General features: G+C 48.2%; 1 protein-coding gene and 1 long non-coding RNA gene across 2 annotated transcripts; one reads left to right on the top strand and one right to left on the bottom strand.

The window, feature by feature from the left end:
• Positions 1-649: 649 nt before the first annotated feature.
• Positions 650-17753, top strand: TRPV1 (transient receptor potential cation channel subfamily V member 1). The gene is made up of 17 exons (XM_035139054.2): positions 650-939; positions 2022-2203; positions 4331-4483; positions 4590-4730; positions 5257-5555; positions 8016-8192; positions 8809-8973; positions 9315-9410; positions 10159-10229; positions 10908-11073; positions 11220-11286; positions 12442-12616; positions 14071-14203; positions 14368-14495; positions 15834-15952; positions 16762-16891; positions 17625-17753. The coding sequence occupies exons 1-17, from the start codon at positions 650-652 to the stop codon at positions 17635-17637; spliced, it is 2505 nt and encodes an 834-aa protein (XP_034994945.1). The 3' UTR covers positions 17638-17753.
• On the bottom strand, positions 4682-14629 carry LOC118096825 (uncharacterized). The gene is made up of 4 exons (XR_009556800.1): positions 14364-14629; positions 14016-14143; positions 7468-7543; positions 4682-4851 (listed from the first exon to the last, which is right to left on the bottom strand). It is a non-coding gene; the product is annotated as an uncharacterized LOC118096825 (long non-coding RNA).
• Positions 17754-19051: the final 1298 nt, after the last annotated feature.

Genomic DNA, 19051 nt, shown 5'->3' on the forward strand with positions numbered 1-19051 from the left:
TACGGTACCATAACCCCTTTACACAAATCTATGGTGCAACCGCATTCGGAGTAATGTGGACATTCCTGGTTGCCTCGAAAATGATATTGCAGGGTTGGTAAAGATTCAGAAAAGGGCAAGCAAATGATCGGAAGAATGGCGCCACTGCCCTGTGAGGAAAGATTGGAGCGTTTGGAACCTTTTAGTTTAGAGAAAAGGCAAGTAAGAAAAGGCAGCATAAAAAGGAGTTTATAAAACTTTTGCATGGTATGGAGGAAGTAGTTTGAGGGGAAAAAATTCTCCCTCTCCTCTAACGCTAGAACTCGTGAAAGATTCAGGACAGATAAAAGAAACCCTTCTTCACGCAGCGTATGAACTATGGAACTCCCTTCTGCAGGAGACAGTGATGGCCACTAACCTGGATATCTTTAAAAGAAGAATAGAATAATTCAAGGAAGAGAAGGCTGTTGTTCTGCCTCCGCATTCGGAAGCAGCACGTCTTGAAGCTGAAGGAAGGGGATAGAGCTCTTGTGCTCAGATCCCGCTTGCAGCTCAGATGGGCGATGCAGGCCTGATCCAGCAGGCTATTATTAGTTTCTTTTTCATTTGTTTTCCTTAGCTTTCAGGGAGAGTCAGAATACTTCCCCCCCCCAGCCTCGTTCTCCGGAACATGTCTGGAATCCTGGGGAAGATGCGGAAGCTTGGGAGCTCTGACCTGGAGGATTCGGAATCGATGGACGACCACTTGGAAGGCGAGGAGTCCGGCGCAGGCACGCCCGGCAGCAACAGGTCGACCAAGCACAGCATCTTCGCCAGGCGGGCGCGGTTCGGGATTGGGGACGGAGACAAGGACGCGGCTCCCATGGATTCCTTCTACCAGATGGACCACACTGTCTCCAGCCCCATCCTCAAGTTCAGCCTCAGCTTGGAGCGAGGGAGGTGTGGCAACTACTCTCCCAAGTGAGTGGGTCCCCTGGGGGCCTTGGGGGTCTAAGATGCCCTGTCCTTAACCCCCCTTTGTAGCAAAACTAGGAAGGGAGAAGAACTCCAATTAAAGTTCAGATTTCAAAACGAAGTTACATCATTCGCACTTTCCAAAACAACATGAGAATTGAAGTGCGCCAGCTGAGCTGGTGTTGCAGGAAGGAAGACCAGTAAGGTGGTGTTTGTTCCTGGCTGTCAGGATTCGACCTGATCTGTTTTATTATAACTCTATGCTGCTTTTCATTCGAAGGAATCCCCAAGCAGCTTGCAAACAATAAATACCAGTACAGTCAAACCTCAGTTGTCAAACGTAATCCGTTCCAGATGACCGTTCGGCTTCCGAAACATTCAACAACCGAGGCGCGGCTTCCGATTGGTTGCAAGAGCTTCTTGCACTTCAGCAGAAGCCGCGTCGGACGTTCGAGTTCTGAGGAGCGTTCAAAAACCGGAGCATTTACTTCTGGGTTTTCAGCGTTCTGGGGCCAAAACGTTCGAAAACGGAGCCATTTGAGAGCCGAGGTTTGACTGTAGCATGATAGAACAGAATAGAACGCAGCCTAAATCATATCAAACGATTAACAAATCATCTGTGAAACAGATATGATGCAAAACAATGTTAGCAAAACAACAACTTTAAAAAACTATATGATTGACAAATCAGCATTTATAAAGCAACATTGCCAACATGAACAAAATAGCAGCCCAAAAATAAACTAAGCCCTTTTAACTATGCATGTCAGCCTGTAGACCTTCAGGCCCTCAATGCCTCTTTAACTGGCCCTGGTAGGGTTGCCATATTTCAAAAAGTGAAAATCTGAACACAAAAGTTGTTGAGCTCCGCCCCTCCCCCTGCACATAGAGAGGAAGGTGTGAGTGTGTGTGTCTAGAAACCAGCTCACCAGACAGAGGTAAAATTGGCCTCATGTGTTGCTCTGCCCACCAAAGGCATGTGGCCCCTGGAAGGTTACCCAGAAGGGAATGTGGCCCTCAGGCTGCCATGGTGGTACATGTGTAGGGGGGAGGAGCCAGTAACCCACAGCCTCCCTTCCTCGTGGCAGGCTTCTCCATCGCGGGGCTCGCCGAGAAACCTCCATGGGCGGGCGCCCCGAGAAAGCGTTCAGGATCTACAACCGAAGGAGGCTCTTTGACGCGGTGGCCCAGGGGGATCCGAGCGAGCTGGACGACCTGCTCACTTACCTCCTAGAGACCCTGAAAAACCTGACGGATGAGGAGTTCAAAGGTGAGCGGGGATCGTGTGCCATTGATCCCTTCTGGGGTTTGGGACACAAAAGCCATTTCTGGAGCGTGGAAGGCACTGAGTAAGACTTAGAGCAATGAGTGGGTGGTTGGAGGAAAGCTTTATTGGCCTGAGGGCTACATTTCCTCCCAAGCAACCTTCCAGGGGCCACAGGTCACAGGCCAAGCGCACACGCGCACACACACGAAGGGGAAATCTTGGGCCTGGCATCATCAGTGACCCCTTGCCCTAAACCTTGAATGCGGAAGGACATGCAAGCTAAGATTCTCTCAGGCTTCTTCTGATCCCTTTGGGTGCATTTTGCAGAGTGGAAACGTTAGCACCGTTAGGGCAAGGGTGCCCTCTGCTGCTCTTGGGAGTCCTGGCACATGCCCAGTCTTGGCACATCTTGCCATCCTCTGGCACCAGACCTGGAGAAAAGTACCGTACTGTACCCTCCTTATGCAATGCACCCCCACTGCTTGCTCCCATTTTTCCTGGATCTCGGCTCCTGTGTGGGAGCGATCAGCTACAGGGTGTAAAGGTCACTGCAGGGAGGAAAAAGATAAGCAGCCCTTCCTGGCTGGGCTGAGGTGCTTAATGAGGAATGGGACAGGGGGGGGGATAAATGGGACTATCTTGGGGATTGCTTTTGCCTCGGTCACCGGATGAACCATAGAATCGAAAGAGTTGGAGAGGACTCAAAGGGTCATCTTAGTCCAACCTCCTTCAATTTTCAGATTTTAATTTATCTTTTTTAACAGAGCATAACAAAATGCAACAACGAAGGCCAAAAATAAAAGCAAAAGGGATATCTAGGACTGAACACAGCAGGGCAAATTCCCATATCAAAATCAAGTACAACAGATCAACGTTAAAAGGTTCCTAGTAGCACAAATTGGTTTACAGTCAGGCACGTCCAACTCCCAAGAGTCTGCGATCTACTCCCAGTACATAAAAAAGGCAGTGATCTACCCATTGTCATTGGAGGGAGGAGGAACGTGCTTTTGGGGGTGGGGGAAGGGGAGGATTCACCAGAGTTGTTGAGCTTTTTTAATAGGGTTGCCAGACTCAATAGAGGAGAGGACTTCTGTGCCTTTAATTGCTCTGCTCTCTTTTGAGTCTGGAAACCTTAAAGAGAAACTAGCAGGCCCTTTGTTTAATTTCCAAGCAAAAGGGTATGCTGGTTTCTCTTTAAGGTTTCCAGACTCAAAAGAGAGCAGGGCAATTACAGGCACAGAAGTCCTGTCCGCTATTGAGTCTGGCAACCCTATTTTTTAAGGGAGGAATGACCAGAGTTGTTGAGCTTTTTTTAAAGGGGAAATGCCCAAAAAAGCAAAGATAAAAATACGCCACTTCTAAACGCTAGAGTATCCCCAGTCGCCAGCAGCAGACGCCAAACGACCGAACACTTGACGCGACAGAGGGACAGAGAGAGAGGGGAGTGGAGACATTCATTCAACAGCTTTTTTCATCCAGCGACCGATAACGGTCCCGCAATCGACTGCAATCGACCACAAACTCCCGGGGAACTCCAGTACGTTATAAAGAGACTTCATTTCTCCATAAAGACATCACCTTGCTATCCACCTGCCCTGGTTGTAACCGTGTGTGTGAACTTAGTTTTGCATACTACATCCTAGCATTTAGTTATCCATTGCCTCATAGATGGCATTCTCTTCTTACACACACACACACCCCTTACCCAGTTTTGACAAAATTCCTTCAGTAGCACCTTAAAGACCAACTTTTTGTTTTGGCATGAGCTTTCGTGTGCATGCACACTTCTTCGTATCTGAAGAAGTGTGCATGCACACGAAAGCTCATACCAAAATAAAAACTTAGTTGGTCTTTAAGGTGCTACTGAAGGATTTTTTTTATTTTACTTCGACCCAGACCAACACGGCTACCTACCTGTAACCAGTTTTGACAGATAATAAATCTGGCAGCAGTCAATGGGTGCTACATCAATTCCCTTTCTTCTATTAGTGCAGTTACACATCTAAGCAGTAAGGTCAGAGGAGGATCCATGGGTAAAGCCCATTACATTGTTATATCTTCCCCAACGTTTCTCAAAACGCCAGAGTTTAAGGGTGCCTTCTTGTCAGTGTGGTGTGTTTCTTCCCCCAGAACCGGACACTGGGAAGACATGCTTGTTGAAAGCCATGCTGAACCTCCACAACGGCCGGAACGACACCATCCCTCTCCTGCTGGAGATTGCGGAGAAGACGGACAACCTGAAGGAGTTTGTGAATGCCGAGTACACGGACAGTTACTACAAGGGTAAGGAGTGTGTGATTGCTGTGCGTGGTAAGACGGGTATGGAGCTATTAATGGGGGCAGAGGGTAGAGACAGACCTTCCAGCTCACGGTTCTGCCTCCTATTTAGGCCAAACCGCGCTGCACATCGCCATCGAGAGACGAAACATGTACCTTGTGGACCTCCTAGTCAGGAACGGCGCCGATGTCAACGCGAAAGCTCATGGGGAGTTCTTCCAGAAAATCAGTGGCAGGCCCGGGTTTTATTTTGGTAGGCACCGTCTTTGGAAGGGTCCTAGGTCTTGAGTTGGATGGGGGCTGGCCGAGCCAGGAGGAGAGGCAGACAGAAGACCCCCATGGGCTGGGAGGGTTTCTAGCCGGGTCAGGAGAGCCTGAGGAAGAGGACTCAAACATTAAAGCTTTGGGTAGAAACCACAACCTGAGCTCGAGTTCTCCACCTGGCAGGAGCCAGGGCAGGAGCAGGGCCATCTTAAGCACCTTTGGCGCCGTGGGGCGATGGATCCCTCCAGTTTTCCAGTGTGACGGGCGGGTGGGCTCAGCGCGCAGTGCGGTCACCGAGGGCGCTGCTGCGCGACGGGCGCGCGCGGGGGCTTGCTGCGCGGCGGAGCGGCCCACGGGCGGGCAGGCGCGGCTGCATGGCGCCCCACCTGGCGGGCCGGCGCCGTGGCACCCTGCGCCACCCAGCCTGGCCGTTAGAGCCGGCCCTGGGCAGGAGAGGTTTTTACCTTGCTCTCCCTCCTCATGTGACTCTGATGGCCCATCATTGTTCCCACCAGGTGAGCTGCCGCTCTCTTTGGCTGCCTGCACGAACCAGCTCAACATCGTGAAGTACCTTCTCAATAACCCCTACCACCCAGCCGACATTGCCGCCCAGGATTCCATGGGCAACACCGTCCTCCATGCTTTGGTGGAGATTGCCGACAACACGGAGGACAACACCAAGTTTGTTACCAAGATGTACCACGACACCCTCATCCTGGGTGCCAGGCTCAACCCCACCCTCAAGCTGGAAGATATCGCCAACCGAAGGGGGCTGACACCGCTGACCCTGGCGGCCAAGACTGGGAAGATACAGGTAGGTTGTGTGTGCTGCTTGTGAGAGAGGTTGAAATGAACAAGCACACTCATTCCCAGTACACAGCCTGGAAGTCATTTTGGACTCATAGGTGTCCATGGAGGTGCAGGTCAATTCTGTGTCCAGGGCAGCTGTTTACCAGCTCCATCTGGTACGCAGGCTGAGACCCTACCTGCCCGCAGATTGTCTCGCCAGAGTGGTGCATGCTCTGGTTATCTCCCGCTTGGACTACTGCAATGCAGTAGAGCACGTGGGACTAACTTTGAAGGTAACCCAAACACTGCAATTAATCCAGAATGCATCAGCTAGACTGGTGAATGGCAGTGGCCGCTGAGACCACATAACACTGGTCCTGAAAGACCTGCATTGGCTCCCAGTATGTTTCCGAGCACAATTCAAAGTGTTGGTGCTGACCTTTAAAGCTCTAAACGGCCTGAAGGAGCGTCTCCACCCCCATCGTTCAGCCTGGACACTGAGGTCCAGCTCCGAGAGCCTTCTTCCAGTTCCCTCACTGTGAGAAGTGAAGCTACAGGGAAGCGGGCAGAGGGCCTTCTTGGTAGTGGTGCCCACCCTGTGGAACGCCCTCTTATTAGATGTCAAGGAAATGAACAACTATCTGACATATGAAGGCAGCCCTGTTTAAGAAAGTTTTTAAGGTTTGGTGTTTTATCATGTTTTTAATATTCTACCAGGAGCCACCCAGAGTGGCTGGGTTGAAATAATTCACTATAATAGTGAATTATTATTATTATTATTATTATTATTATTATTATTATTATTATGCAACACCAACCAGCATTCCACCTGGAGATCAGAGCTAGCTTGATTTTGTCAGTTGCGCAGCATGGGAGGGGGGCTACCGGGGCAATTGCCCTGGGCACAAAAATGTTGAGGGGCATGCCCCTGCAGCTGCCGCCCTGACCGCATGCGCTCTCCGTTCCACCCGCCTCACCTGGGCAGCACGCCAAGCAGGAGCTGGAAGAGGATGGTCCCTTGCATCTCTCAGCCACGTGGCATCCCCACCCCACCCCCAGCGGGGGAGGCGAGACTCATGGTGACAGTGACGCCGCAGCCCCAAGAGGCATACACACACATCCCCCTGCTGCTCTGCAGCTCTGTCCAGCAGTAGCAGCGTTGCATGGAGGTTTCAGTTAGGGGGCGTAATATTTGTCTTGGGGAGGTAAAATGCTGATCTTGCCCTGGCCGCTGGCAACTCATGCTATGCCACTGATTTTGTGCTCAGGTGGCTCAAAACTCACCCTGCACTCACTTGGAGGTCTTAAGCCAGCCACTGTTCTTTCAGTCTAGGCTCCTGCATCTGCAGAATGGTGCTATTAGCACCCGCCCCGCCTTGTTTGTTGTTGCAAGGCAGAGACGCCCAAGCTTCCGTTGGCATACATTTTCTGACTAAAAACATTCCATTCTAGTTCTCAAGAATAGTTTTTTTTAAAAAGCCTATATATAAACAACAGCCCTGGTAGCACTCAACCCTAAGTGAGGTCACTGTTTGGTTTCGAAGGAGGCATATGAGGAACCGTGACTCAGGGAGGGATGCAGCCGTCGCCTGAGACTGCGGCACCTCTGAGTCAAGAGTGACCGTTTCCAGGGAGAAACAGTAAATCATACAGAGGGGCAACAGGAAGTCTCCTGTCCCAGTCAGCACTTGGGATTCACATGAAGTCTTTAATTCTGTAGTTTTTAATTCCTGGGAATCAAACCCAGGGCAATTCCAGCAGAAACACTCACAAAGACCCTGCGTCAACAGGTGAGCTGTAATTCCTGCATCGCAAGGTGTTGGACTCGATGATTCATGGGCTCCCTTCCGACTTCAAAATTCTATGATTTTAAAATCATAAGGAAAAGAATCCCTATAAGAAAGGAGCAGGGGAAAGACTTTATTTGTAGGACTTACCATTTGTGTTCTGAATTCAGCTTGCATTTGTTATCTCTCAAACCTTGGCAGACCAAATCAAGCTTCTTTTGCAAAGCTTAAAAAGAAAGGAAAGGAAAGGAATAGTTACCTCATATGGACCACTTTAGTTTAGAGAAAAGGCAAGTACTGTAAGAGGAGATAAGATGGAGGTGTAGAAAATTATCCACAGAGCGGAGAAAGCAGATAGAGAGAAAAGTTGTTCTTCCTCTCTCATAATAGTAGGACTTAGCAGGGCTGTCCCATGAAGCTGAATGTTGAAATATTCAGGACAGAGAAAAGAAAGCCCTTCTTTACACAGAGCATAGCTAAACTATGGCTTTAAAAGAGGACGAGACATGGAGGACAAGGGTGCTGGTTCTCCCTCCGCAGTCTGCCTCTGAATTTCTGTTCCTGAGAATCACAAGTGGGAAGAAGCGTTACTGCTGTAGCAGGTCCTGCGGGCATCCCATAACGACCACTGTGAGATCAGGATGCTGCACTAGATGAGCCTGACCCTGTGGGTCTTTTCCTTGTGTTCTCATGGCTAGGTCTTTGCGTATATCCTCAGACGGGAGATCAAGGAGCCAGAGTGTCGCCACCTGTCCCGGAAGTTCACAGAATGGGCTTATGGGCCCGTTCACTCGTCACTCTACGACCTGTCCAGCATTGACACCTGCGAGAGGAACTCGGTCCTGGAGATCATTGCTTACAGCAGTGAGACACCGGTATGTCTGAGGCCCAGTTCCCTGGCCTCCAGTGTCACAGCTTAGAGGCTTCTTTGATGGCCCTTAGTGAGGTCAGGTTTAGGGATGGGCCAATCTGCCGCAGTCAGTTTCCACATGTCCCCATCAGTTTGCAATATATATATATTTTAAATACCCTAATGAAAATTTGTCATCAACAGGGCGAATTCCTCCGGACATACTCTATGACCCTTGGGGTCCCATCCAACTCTACGATTCTATGATTCTATCCAACTTAGCTTAATTTTTTTGCAATGCATTTTGGTATGTTATTTTCACATATGCATCTATAGAATGTACACTTCACTCAGGTATAAACATTACTCGGCTGGAGAACTGCTTTGCAAAATCAGCCATTTTAATTTCTGATCACAGTCCTTTTGCCCTTTTAATTTTCACTCTGCCCTTGGTTTTCTTCCAGTGGGGAGAATGGTCCATTAACGTGCAACGGGGGCAGCTAGCAGCCCCCCACCTGCCAATCATCTGACTTACAACCAGCCTAGAGCTTGGCACTCCCTTTCATTGGCTCTGGCACCACCTGCTGTTGGCCTCCCTGCCTCCCACCCTCCTACTGGTCTGATTTCCTTCTCCCTTCCAGAACCGTCACGAGATGCTACTGGTGGAGCCTCTCAACCAGCTCCTGCAAGACAAGTGGGACCGATTCGTCAAGCACCTCTTCTACTTCAACTTCTTCATTTATGCTGCCCACATTGTCATCCTCACCGTCGCCGCCTATAACAGGCCAACGAAAAAGCACGGGGAGGTGGTTTATAACTTGGAGATTTTCGGGTTTCTAGCTCTCTTTTGTTCATACCAACCCTTATGGAAGGGGTTTCTATACCCGTGGATCCTGGAGTTTGCTTCACCTGCTGAATTTCTTCCTGACATGCAGCTGTGAAATGCCCCAGGGGTCAGGTTAGGTGGGAATGGGGGTGGTGGGGTGGCGGCGGCGAATGTGCTATTCCTTTTGAAGTGGGACCTGCAGGGAAATGGTCAAACAGGGTGCTGTGTTAGCCACGCTGCCTGCCTGCCTGCCTGCCCCACCCTTTCCCAGGTACTCCATTCCATTCTGATTCTCTAAAGTTCTGCCCTTCTCGTCCACAGCCCCCATTCGCCTTTAATCACACAACCAACGAGTATTTCCGAGTCACCGGGGAGATCCTGAGTGTGTTGGGGGGTGCCTATTTCTTCTTCAGAGGGGTAAGAACTTCACCAGAGTCTCTTACGGGTGGGCAAAGGGTCAGGTTCCAGGGGAACATGTGCATTTTTTTAGCGTGTGCCGTGGGGCCACCCCCTCTGGTCACTGCTCTCTCCCCTCCCTCAGATCTTCCGCCCTGCACAGAGAGACAGAAATAGAGAAAGTGCTCACCCACACACATGCACAAACACTTCACTTTCCCAAGGAATCCGTGTAAAAGTCTGATCCTGATTAATCTGAGCCTTGGAAATCCCATAGAATTGGAAAAGGAAGTGGGAAAGAGCGGTACTCTTCCAACTTCCTCCCATGGTTCTAGGGCAGCGCAACTGATTCTGCCACACTGGGAGCTGAGCCTAGGAGGTAGCACTCCTATTCGTCATGAACTATATCTGTGGCTTGTGGTTCTGTATTTAACCATGGGAGAGCATTCCACAGACAGGGAGCCACTGCAGAGAAGGCCCCATTCTCGTGTTAAGTGAGTTTCATGGCTAAGGCTCCAATCCCAATCTACTGGGAAGACAGTGTATGATCTCTCTGGATGAATTTCTTGTCCTTTATCATTTGACAATACATTAGGAAGGGAGTGTGGCTCACTGGTAGTGCACATCCTTTGCATGCTATCTGGGTTAGGGTAGGTCATTTTATTGTGTATCTGTGTGAGGGGCAGTGGCAGTAAAAGGCTTTACGGGTTTTTGTTGGACTGAAGCCCTTTTCACACCAACCTCTATTTATTCTCCTGCCTTTTTTCAGATCAAGTATTTTAAGCAGAGACAGCCATCCCTGAAAGCAATCTTTACGAACAGCTACAGTGAACTTCTCTTGTAAGTGTGGTATAACCAGCCTTATATAACCAACATGCTTAAGTCTAATTAACACATGAAGGGGTTAATTCCATAGAGTAAGCTTTCCTGTCAGGTTTAGCATTGTCCCTCGCCTTGGGACAAGGCAATCCAGCCTTCCTTCTCCTCCCAATCTACCTGAGAAGCTTAGCATGTGAAGAAGTTTTGAGGTGGTTGCTGCAGCTCAGACCACATGGCTCTTACAAGCCTCTCTTGAGTTTCCATACAAATAATTTGGGAACTTTCACCACTTGGCCAAGTTTTATCTGCCTATGAAACTTTTCTGATGTATGGAAAACAGCATGAAGCTGACCTTTGAAGGGTTTGTAAGTAAATCAGTTTTTAACTTACCAAATATGTGGTCGTTTCCTATGCTGGGGACAGTTTTGGAACTCTCAACGACATATTGTAAAGGTCTAACAGATTGTATTTCCACACTTTTACTTTGCTGCATGTTTTGGAATTTTAAATCTCTGCTGGAATTCACTCACCAAAGAGCACCTGGAACTTGGCATCCAGGGAATTCTCATTTCTTTATGCCAAATTTTATGTGTTTATGAGTGGCAGTGTGGTGTAGTGGTTAGAGTGTTGCACCAGGAAGACCAGGGATCAAATCCCCGACGCAGCCAGGAAGCTTGACTCCTCCTGTTGCCCACTCAGCTTCATCCACTCTGTCCTTATCCTGGGCTCAGCGGTCCTGTACTTCAGCAAGCAAGAACTCTATGTCATCCTCATGGTCTTTGCCTTGGCCCTGGGCTGGACCAACCTGCTCTATTACACCCGTGGCTTCCAGCAGATGGGGATTTACTCAGTCATGCTGGAGAAGGTGAGTCTGGGATAAAAGGGGCAATGGGTAGCAGAGGCTAGTCCCTTGGGGCGAAGGGTTCACTGCTTCACCAACCTGAGCCCACCCTCATCCAGTTGGGCCCTGGTTCTCTCTTCCCACCCACCCCTCCACCTCTTTTTTTACAGATGATGCTGAGAGACCTGTGCCGTTTCATCGTGGTCTTCCTCCTTTTCCATTTGGGCTTTTCGACAGGTAAACGGAGTGACTGTTTTGGATTCTTTTTGGTGGGGTTGGAGAGAGGACAAAAGCGAACACATACAGATGTGTCCTGGTGCTGCAAAAGCTGGGTGGGATAGTTCAGAGGTGGGGGAAGAAACTGGCTTGGGATCTGCTAGTACAATTTGCAAGTAGATCAGCAAGGCTTTTCGAGTTCCTGATTTCCCCAGAGACCGAGGTGACATTTGCACCATTCTCAGAAGATCCCAGTCCCCAAAGAACAATGGCCGATGTCCCCAAAGAGAGCAGCCTCCCACATTCCATGCACCAAACGGTGAAATATGCCCAATTAAATAAATAAGGAACTTCTGTGCATCTTTTAATAAATCCCAGAGGCTTCCTTGGTCAGTTTTAACTGTTCTACTGTGTGCGGGGTGGGGGGAGGGGGTGTTCAGTGCTAGGGTCTGGATATTTCCTTTTATCTTCTTAACACTGGTCTTCCCTCAACATCACCGCTACTGTGGTTGGATATAGGCTGATTAGTCAATTTATTCTTCTTCTGCTCACTTCTTCACATTTCCCATCAGTTTGCGAATTTAAAAACAAAAATCAGTATAGATTTCTCCTGATACATAATCCTTTTCTAAAAATATCTTTTCCCATTTCCTTTTTCTCTCTCTCTTTCTTTTCTCTCCCCCCACTTTCTTTTCCTTTCCCCCCTTTTTCTTCTTTTTGCTCTTGTTCCTGTTTAGATTATATTTTTAAAGTATTTATTTTATTCTGGTGCATTATATAAAAGATACTTCGTATTGGGCATGAACTTTTGTATATCTTTGGATAAGTATCAATAAAAACAGATATTTTTTTAAAAAACCACTTAATACACAATTTGTATATGCAGTTTTTGCCTAATTATACTTTTTGGCTTTTTGCAAAGCAATTCCCACCCCACCTAATCAAATTCCTTTTCACTAATATATGCGTTTTTATGCCTGCTTAACCCCCCGCCCCCCCGCCCCGCCCACCCCAGTAAGTTTGATTTTGGACACAATGCTTTGCTGGAGAACTGCATTGCAAGGGACGATTCTGAAGGCCAGCTGCGTTGCGGTTGGCGAATGGCTTTGCAAAATGTGGATTAAGTACTTTCGCCTTGGAATGTGAACTGAATCGGGTTTCTTCCTCGTTCCTTAGCTGTCGTGACCCTCATTGAGGACGACGATGAGCTGCTGGCACAGAACCAAACTCACAGTTCCTGTCAAGCAAAGTGCCGCCCTTCCTACAACAACTTCTACTCCACCTGCCTAGAACTTTTCAAGTTCACGATTGGGATGGGAGATTTGGAGTTCACAGACAGTTACCACTTTAGGTTTGCCTCCCCGCTCCTCTTTTCTTTTAACGCGTGTAAACTATTTTGTTCTGACATTTTCAGACTCTGTGAACAGTTCTGGCCTCCTCGTCTCAGACAGGATATAGTAGAGACGGAAAAGGTTCGACCGAGATGGTCGTGGGGATGGAGCAAAACTCTCCTTTGAGAAAAGGTTGCAGAGTTGGGGATTTTTTTAGTTTAGAGGAAAGGTGCGTCCAGTGAAGCTGAACGTTCAGGAGAGATAAAAGGAAGCGCTTTTTCACACAGCGCGCAGAGTTTAATTATGGAACTCTCTCCCGCAAGAAGCAGGGATGCCCACCAACCTGTAGGCTTTGAAAGAGGATTAGACAGATTCATGGAGGAGAGACTATGGATGGCTACTACCGGTAGCCATGAAGGCTCTTCTCTTCTTCCACAGCTGGAGACAGCCATGCTTCTGAATCCCAGTTGCTGGAAACCACAGGAGGGGAGAGGGCTGCTCTTGTGCTCAGATCCTGCTTCAGGGCAGGCCCTATGGCCAGGCTGGGTGGCACAGGGCCGCCAGGGGGCACCACACAGCTGCGCCCGCGGCAGCCATGCTGCGCCCGCCCGCCGCGCAGCTGCGCCCACCTGCCGCACTGGAAAACGGGGCGGGGGCGCCGGAGGGATCTGTCGCACCACAGCACCAGATATACTTAAGACGGCCCTGTCCTGCTTGCTAGTTTCCCATAGGCAGCTGGCTGGCCACACTAAGAACAAGATGCTAGACTGGCTAGGCCATTGGCCTGATCCAGCAGGCTCTTATTACATTCTAATAAGAATGCATGCAATTACAAAAAGTTAATATAAATCATTAAAATCTGGGGGGAATCTCCCAATAGAGATTGTTCAGAGGCGGTGGAGTGGGAGAGGGCATTCTCTGTGGTAGCCGGGCCCTTAAGCTGGATAACTCCCTCTCCACATATGTGCATCCAGCATTTGAAACTTGAGAGATGCGTTTCAGGATCCAACCTACTCCTGTGTTTGTAATTTGTTTTTAATGTTTTTAATACTGAATTTTAAATAAGCCGCCCTGGGACCCGCTGGTGAAGGGCCACATCAGAGTAGTGGTAGTAGTAGCAATAGTAATTAATATAACCAATTTATTTGCATCAGTTGCCCCAAAATGTAAAGAATAACGTACTGAAGTTATAGGGAACTCTTACAATTTATAATAATTAAGAGTGCTGTTCCTATTTTCGTATACACCCTAAATCATTATCATTTCCTTTTCATCAGTTCAAAACAAATTGCAAACTATGAACATCAAACCTTTAACTTACAGGAGATCCTTGTGTTTTAGAAGTATAAAATGTGCTGTTCTGAACTCTCCCCCCCCCTTCCTTATGGGCCTGTTTGCCCAGCGCGTTCACACAGTTACCTGTATTTCCTAATGTTGCCGTTAGTTTCACTACCTTTAGTTCCCAACGCTTCAGGTCGGTCTTCATCATCCTGCTGGTGACTTACGTCATAGTCACGTACATCCTCCTCCTCAACATGCTCATCGCCCTGATGGGAGAAACAGTCAACAAGATTTCTCAGGAGAGCAAAAGTATTTGGAAGCTCCAGGTGAGTCTGGCTTCCGATCAGCCCCTCGGCCTTGGCGTGTCCTTGGCTGAGTGAATTCAGCCAGCTCTGGGTTGGGGTCGGGAAGGCTCTGGAAAACGCAGGAATTAAGAGCCTCAGGCTCTACTAACTCTAATATATATATATATATATATATATTCACCTAGAGAGCCATCACCATCTTGAACATCGAGAACAGCTATTGGAACTGCATTGTCAACTCCTTCCGATCTGGGAAGCAAGTTATGGTGGGGACTACTCCAGACGGGAAAAACGATTACCGTTGGTGCTTTAGGTAATTCTGGTTCCCTTCTCCGTACACCTTGGGATGACAAGGAAATAGAGGCTGTCAGGCCTAGCCAAACCATCCCACCCGCCAATTCTGCAATCCCATTCTCAGGCTGCAAAATTGTGGCCATGGACAGGTGAGAACTTTTGAAGCTTTTCAGGGACTGAGTGTGCGGAAGTTGCCAGCCCTCCTTACAGCTCTGGTCAGCTGGCAAATCACCCTTTTGTATTGCGGAGAATGCCCTGCTTGCTTGAGGTACAGTGGTGCCTCGCTTAACGAATGCCCTGCTTAACAAAATTTCCGCTTAACAAAAGGGTTTTTTTCTAGCGGAGGTTGCCTCGCTAGACGAATTCGTTTTATGAAAAATTCATCTAGCGAATCACGGTTTCCCATAGGAATGCATTGAAATTCAATTAATGCGTTCCTATGGGCAAAAAAAAAATTCAAAAAAAATTCAATGCATTCCTATGGGATTCGCTAGACAAATTTTTCGTTATAAGAAAAGACCCGTGGAACGAATTAAATTCGTCTAGCGAGGCACCACTGTACTTGGAGTCACGTGTTTACACTGTTCTGGGTTGTAGCAATCTGTTTGGTAACGGTAACAGGAAGTGACGGTGTAGCAGTAAATTTTGAAGTACTGTACATGAGCTCATCTTGAGAGACATCTCCTGCATAGCTACATCCTCAAGGAGATTCTGTTGCCAGCCCCTCTCCAAGCAGCATAAAACAAAAAACAAAAAATGCAGGCAGCTGTGTTATTTGTATCTTTACACACAGATAGCAAAAAAGTGTATAGTACATTTGCCTGACATAGTACCCAACTGATTTGGACCAGCATCACTACAATCCTAGTTTCCTGGGAGCAAATGCCCTTGTAATACACATTTGTGCTTCAACAAAAGATCTTCCGCCAGCTGAAATGCAGCGTCTAGCCTTTCATTAGAAAGCCAAACATGTGAACCACTAGCATGAAGCAGGGACTCCATCAAAGGAAAGCTGTATCCAGCCTCAGCCCGAGCACATTTGAAGGCAGCCCTGTTTAGGGAAGTTTTTAATGACTGATGTTTTAATGTATTTTTAATCTTTTGTTGGAAGCCGCCCAGAGTGGCTGGGGAGACCCAGCCAGATGAGAGGGGTAGAAATAATAATAATAATAATAATAATTCCCATTCCTCACTGCCATATCACGGAAGGTCCATCAATTCCACCGGTAGATGATGTAATTGCTCCTGTTCTGCCAAAAAAGAAGTAGCAGTCTCGGAGCTGGGCTGCCCCCACATTCCCTCCCCCACTGCGTTGCTGCTAGGGGGAGACCTGACCATGTTTGCTTCTCCTGAACAGGGTGGATGAGGTCAACTGGTCCACATGGAACACCAATCTGGGCATCATCAACGAAGACCCTGGTGGATACAGTGAGGAGCTGAAACGGAACCTGAGCTTTTCTTTCAAGTATGGGAGAGGTGAGGAAATATTTTCCTTGTGACTGGGCGGTGGGAGCCTTTTGCAAACAGTTCACTTTTTAAGAGTGAATGAAGCCCACAGGTGTTACTCAGTTGATGTTCTCTGTGTTGGGGGGACCCCGAGGAACTACCTGGTGTGGACTGAGCATGCTCAGTGTGCACAGAATGCTGGTCGTGGGAGGGACAGAAAAACTAGGTGGAGGGGGGAGGGGGAATGGAATGGAGTTTCCTAGAGAAGGGTATGGCTGGCAGAAACTAGTAAACAGGGGTACTGTACACTGCTTTTTATTGTTGGTCTTACCGGGGGGACGTGGAGAGAAAGGCTATTGGTGTGAGTAGGGGGGGGGGAGGAAATATAGGTACAGTGGTGCATCGCTAGACGAATTTAATCCGTTCCACGGGTCTTTTCTTATAACGAAAAATTCGTCTAGCGAATCCCATAGGAACACATTGAATTTTTTTTTTGCCCATAGGAACGCATTAATTGAATTTCAATGCATTCCTATGGGAAACCGCAATTCACTAGACGAATTTTTCATAAAATGAATTCGTCTAGCGAGGCAACCTCCGCTCGAAAAATCCTTTCGTTAAGCAGAAATTTCGTTAAGCAGGGCATTCGTTAAGCGAGGCACCACTGTAGGTATCTCTGCAAGGAAAACTGGGAGGTAAGAGGTGGGGCCGGAGAAACTGTGTGCTGTTCATATGCTGTTCTTTTTAAATGCCACTGCCAGCTGCACTGAGCTCAGCCACGTTTCTGGAAAATCGGCGTGCAAGTGTCAAATCGAAACAAAAGCCAATCCCCGTGTCAGTTTCAGGGAAAAACTGGAAGACCTTGGTCCCAATCCGGAGAGATGGGAAACGAGAAGGGTCGCTCAAGCCCATTTCGGAAGACGGCGCGGATTCAGAAGAGCAAGGCCCCCGGAAGAAATCTCTCCCCAAGTTTGTCCACTTTTTTGGTCTCTCGTCATCTTCTGCAAGGTTTTTTAATTCTAGAAGCGACGGCCCATAAATGGGTGTGTTGTAGCGAGGAGATCGGACGAGGGCAAAGTGCTTTTTAATCGTTAGAAGGATGCAGGAAAGCAGTGGGCCAAATACCTGCCCTCCATGGGGCCTGATTTCGGGACAACAGGCTGCTGGTTGCTGAACACAATATCTCTAAACATTTTTTTAAAATTTGCAAGCTGAGACTCCTAATATATTTAGGGTAGAGATGGGGAACCTCTAGTCAGGGGCCAAATCCAGCTCCCCAGGTTTCTTTATATGCACTTAAAAATGAGAAACTGGGAGGAACAGGATTTGTCCCCCCCCCCCACCTCCTTGGCAGGGAGCCTTTTCTGCATGAGACCCTAGAGTCATAGAATCATAGAATTGTAGAGTTGGGAGGGACCCCAAGGGGTCATCTGGTCCAACCCCCTGCACTGCAGGAACCTTGGAGGGCTGCTGCCAGCCAGTGTAGGCAATACTGGGTTAAGGTGGATGAATCGTATCAGTTGTGGTTTATCTCAGTTTCTCGTTTTTCCCGTCCTGAGTTCAATTAAGCTCCCTACGTTCAGGTAGATTTAAATGGCACATTAAAATTTCTACTTATTTTGATCCTGGGTGGGGGCAGAGGGTGTGGGGGGGACCCCTTAAAATTATTCTAATTGTACACTTCTGTTTGTTTCATTTACAGCCCTGTCTTGTGATTTGGGGAAGCTGCTGAATCGGTGGAAGAATCTTCCCCCAAACCTTCTGTTAAGATGTGGCAAAAAAATTGTGTGTGTGTGTGAGAGAGAGTGCTGTTAAACAAGCATCCAACAGGCCTCGCTAAATGTGTGCCATGAGCATTGGCTTTTTGGGGTAGACTGCCTCTGAAAATGGAGGCTTGTCTGATCAATTATGTCTAATCACAGAATTGCATATTTAAGTGCTTTATCTTCCGAGGATCTTAAGGTGGTGTACATGGTTCTCCTCCCCCTCCCCATTCCATCCTCACAACAACCCTGTGAGGTAGGTTAGGCTAAGAGATGGTGACTGATTCCAAGGTCACAGCCAGGGAGCTTCATGGCTGAGTGGGGATTCGAACCCTGCTCTCCCAGGTCCTAGTCCAACACCCTAACCCGTATGCGACATTGGACCTAAGTGACAAAGTTAGGTCCATTAATTTCAATGGATCTACTCTGAGCAGGTATAGTATTGGATACAACCAGAAGTAGTAGTATTTTCTCAGCCCTTTAAAATCTGGCATTGGAATAATCGGTTTTGAAACAAGGCTTTTCCTTGTTTTCATTTGCTTGCAATCTGTCCTGCAAAAGTTTTTACCCACCTTTAAATATATATATATGTTGGGACATAATATAAATGCATAAAATAAACTGACATACACAGACCTATATAAATATATATGTGTGACAAGCTCCTTTCTATTCCTGTATGAATGAGTAGCTCACACCTCAGAAGCTCCCCTCCTCCTGGTTGCCATCAAGTGCAAGCTGGACGAGGGGATTCCTGACCATAAACTGTATTTCTTTCCAAACAAACAAAGATTGCATTCAAATGTCATTTCTGCATCAATCTCCTCCCAGCTGCCATTATGTCACAGCTACACCCCCCCCCCCAAGCTTTTGGCAGTGTCAGCGCAGGGAATGGAATTGTCAAAAATTGGTTAGGTTGCTTCATCCTGCTCCACACGCCCTAAGTAGAGCCTGGCTCCTGGATGAGGCCAAAAGGGGGCAGTCTAGCCCAGCAGCCTGTTCTCAAAGTGCCCAGCCAGATGTCCCCATGGAATTGCTGGACACAGAGGAATGGTGGGAGGCACCAGACATAGCTGCCAAGTCTCCCGTTTTCCCCGGGAAATCACCATTTTCCCAGCTGTTCCTAGCTGAAAAAACTGATTTTTTTGTTTTCCCCCGGTTTATTCTGGTGCGGCGGCCATTTTGGAACTGGGCGGAGCATGCTCAGAAGCGACTTTTGATGCTGCTCTGCCCAGTTTCAAAATGGTGGCAGTGTTACTTTCGGTCTGCTATTTCCGGCCCGGTCCCTTATTTCTCTGACAGCAACTTGGCAGGTATGACACCAGCTGGGGAGGGACCCCCAAGGGAAGAAGGCTCAGAGCCCGGG

The sequence above is a fragment of the Zootoca vivipara genome, chromosome 15 (genome assembly GCF_963506605.1).
Source record: "Zootoca vivipara chromosome 15, rZooViv1.1, whole genome shotgun sequence".
NCBI lineage: Eukaryota > Metazoa > Chordata > Lepidosauria > Squamata > Lacertidae > Zootoca > Zootoca vivipara.

Coding starts and splice junctions, on each gene's coding strand:
- TRPV1 (XM_035139054.2), top strand. CDS start 650: ATGTCTGGAATCCTGGGGAAGATGCGGAAGCTTGGGAGCTCTGACCTG. Junction 9,411..10,158: donor CCTATTTCTTCTTCAGAGGG/GTAAGAACTTCA, acceptor GCCTTTTTTCAG/ATCAAGTATTTTAAGCAGAG. Junction 12,617..14,070: donor ACAGACAGTTACCACTTTAG/GTTTGCCTCCCC, acceptor CCAACGCTTCAG/GTCGGTCTTCATCATCCTGC.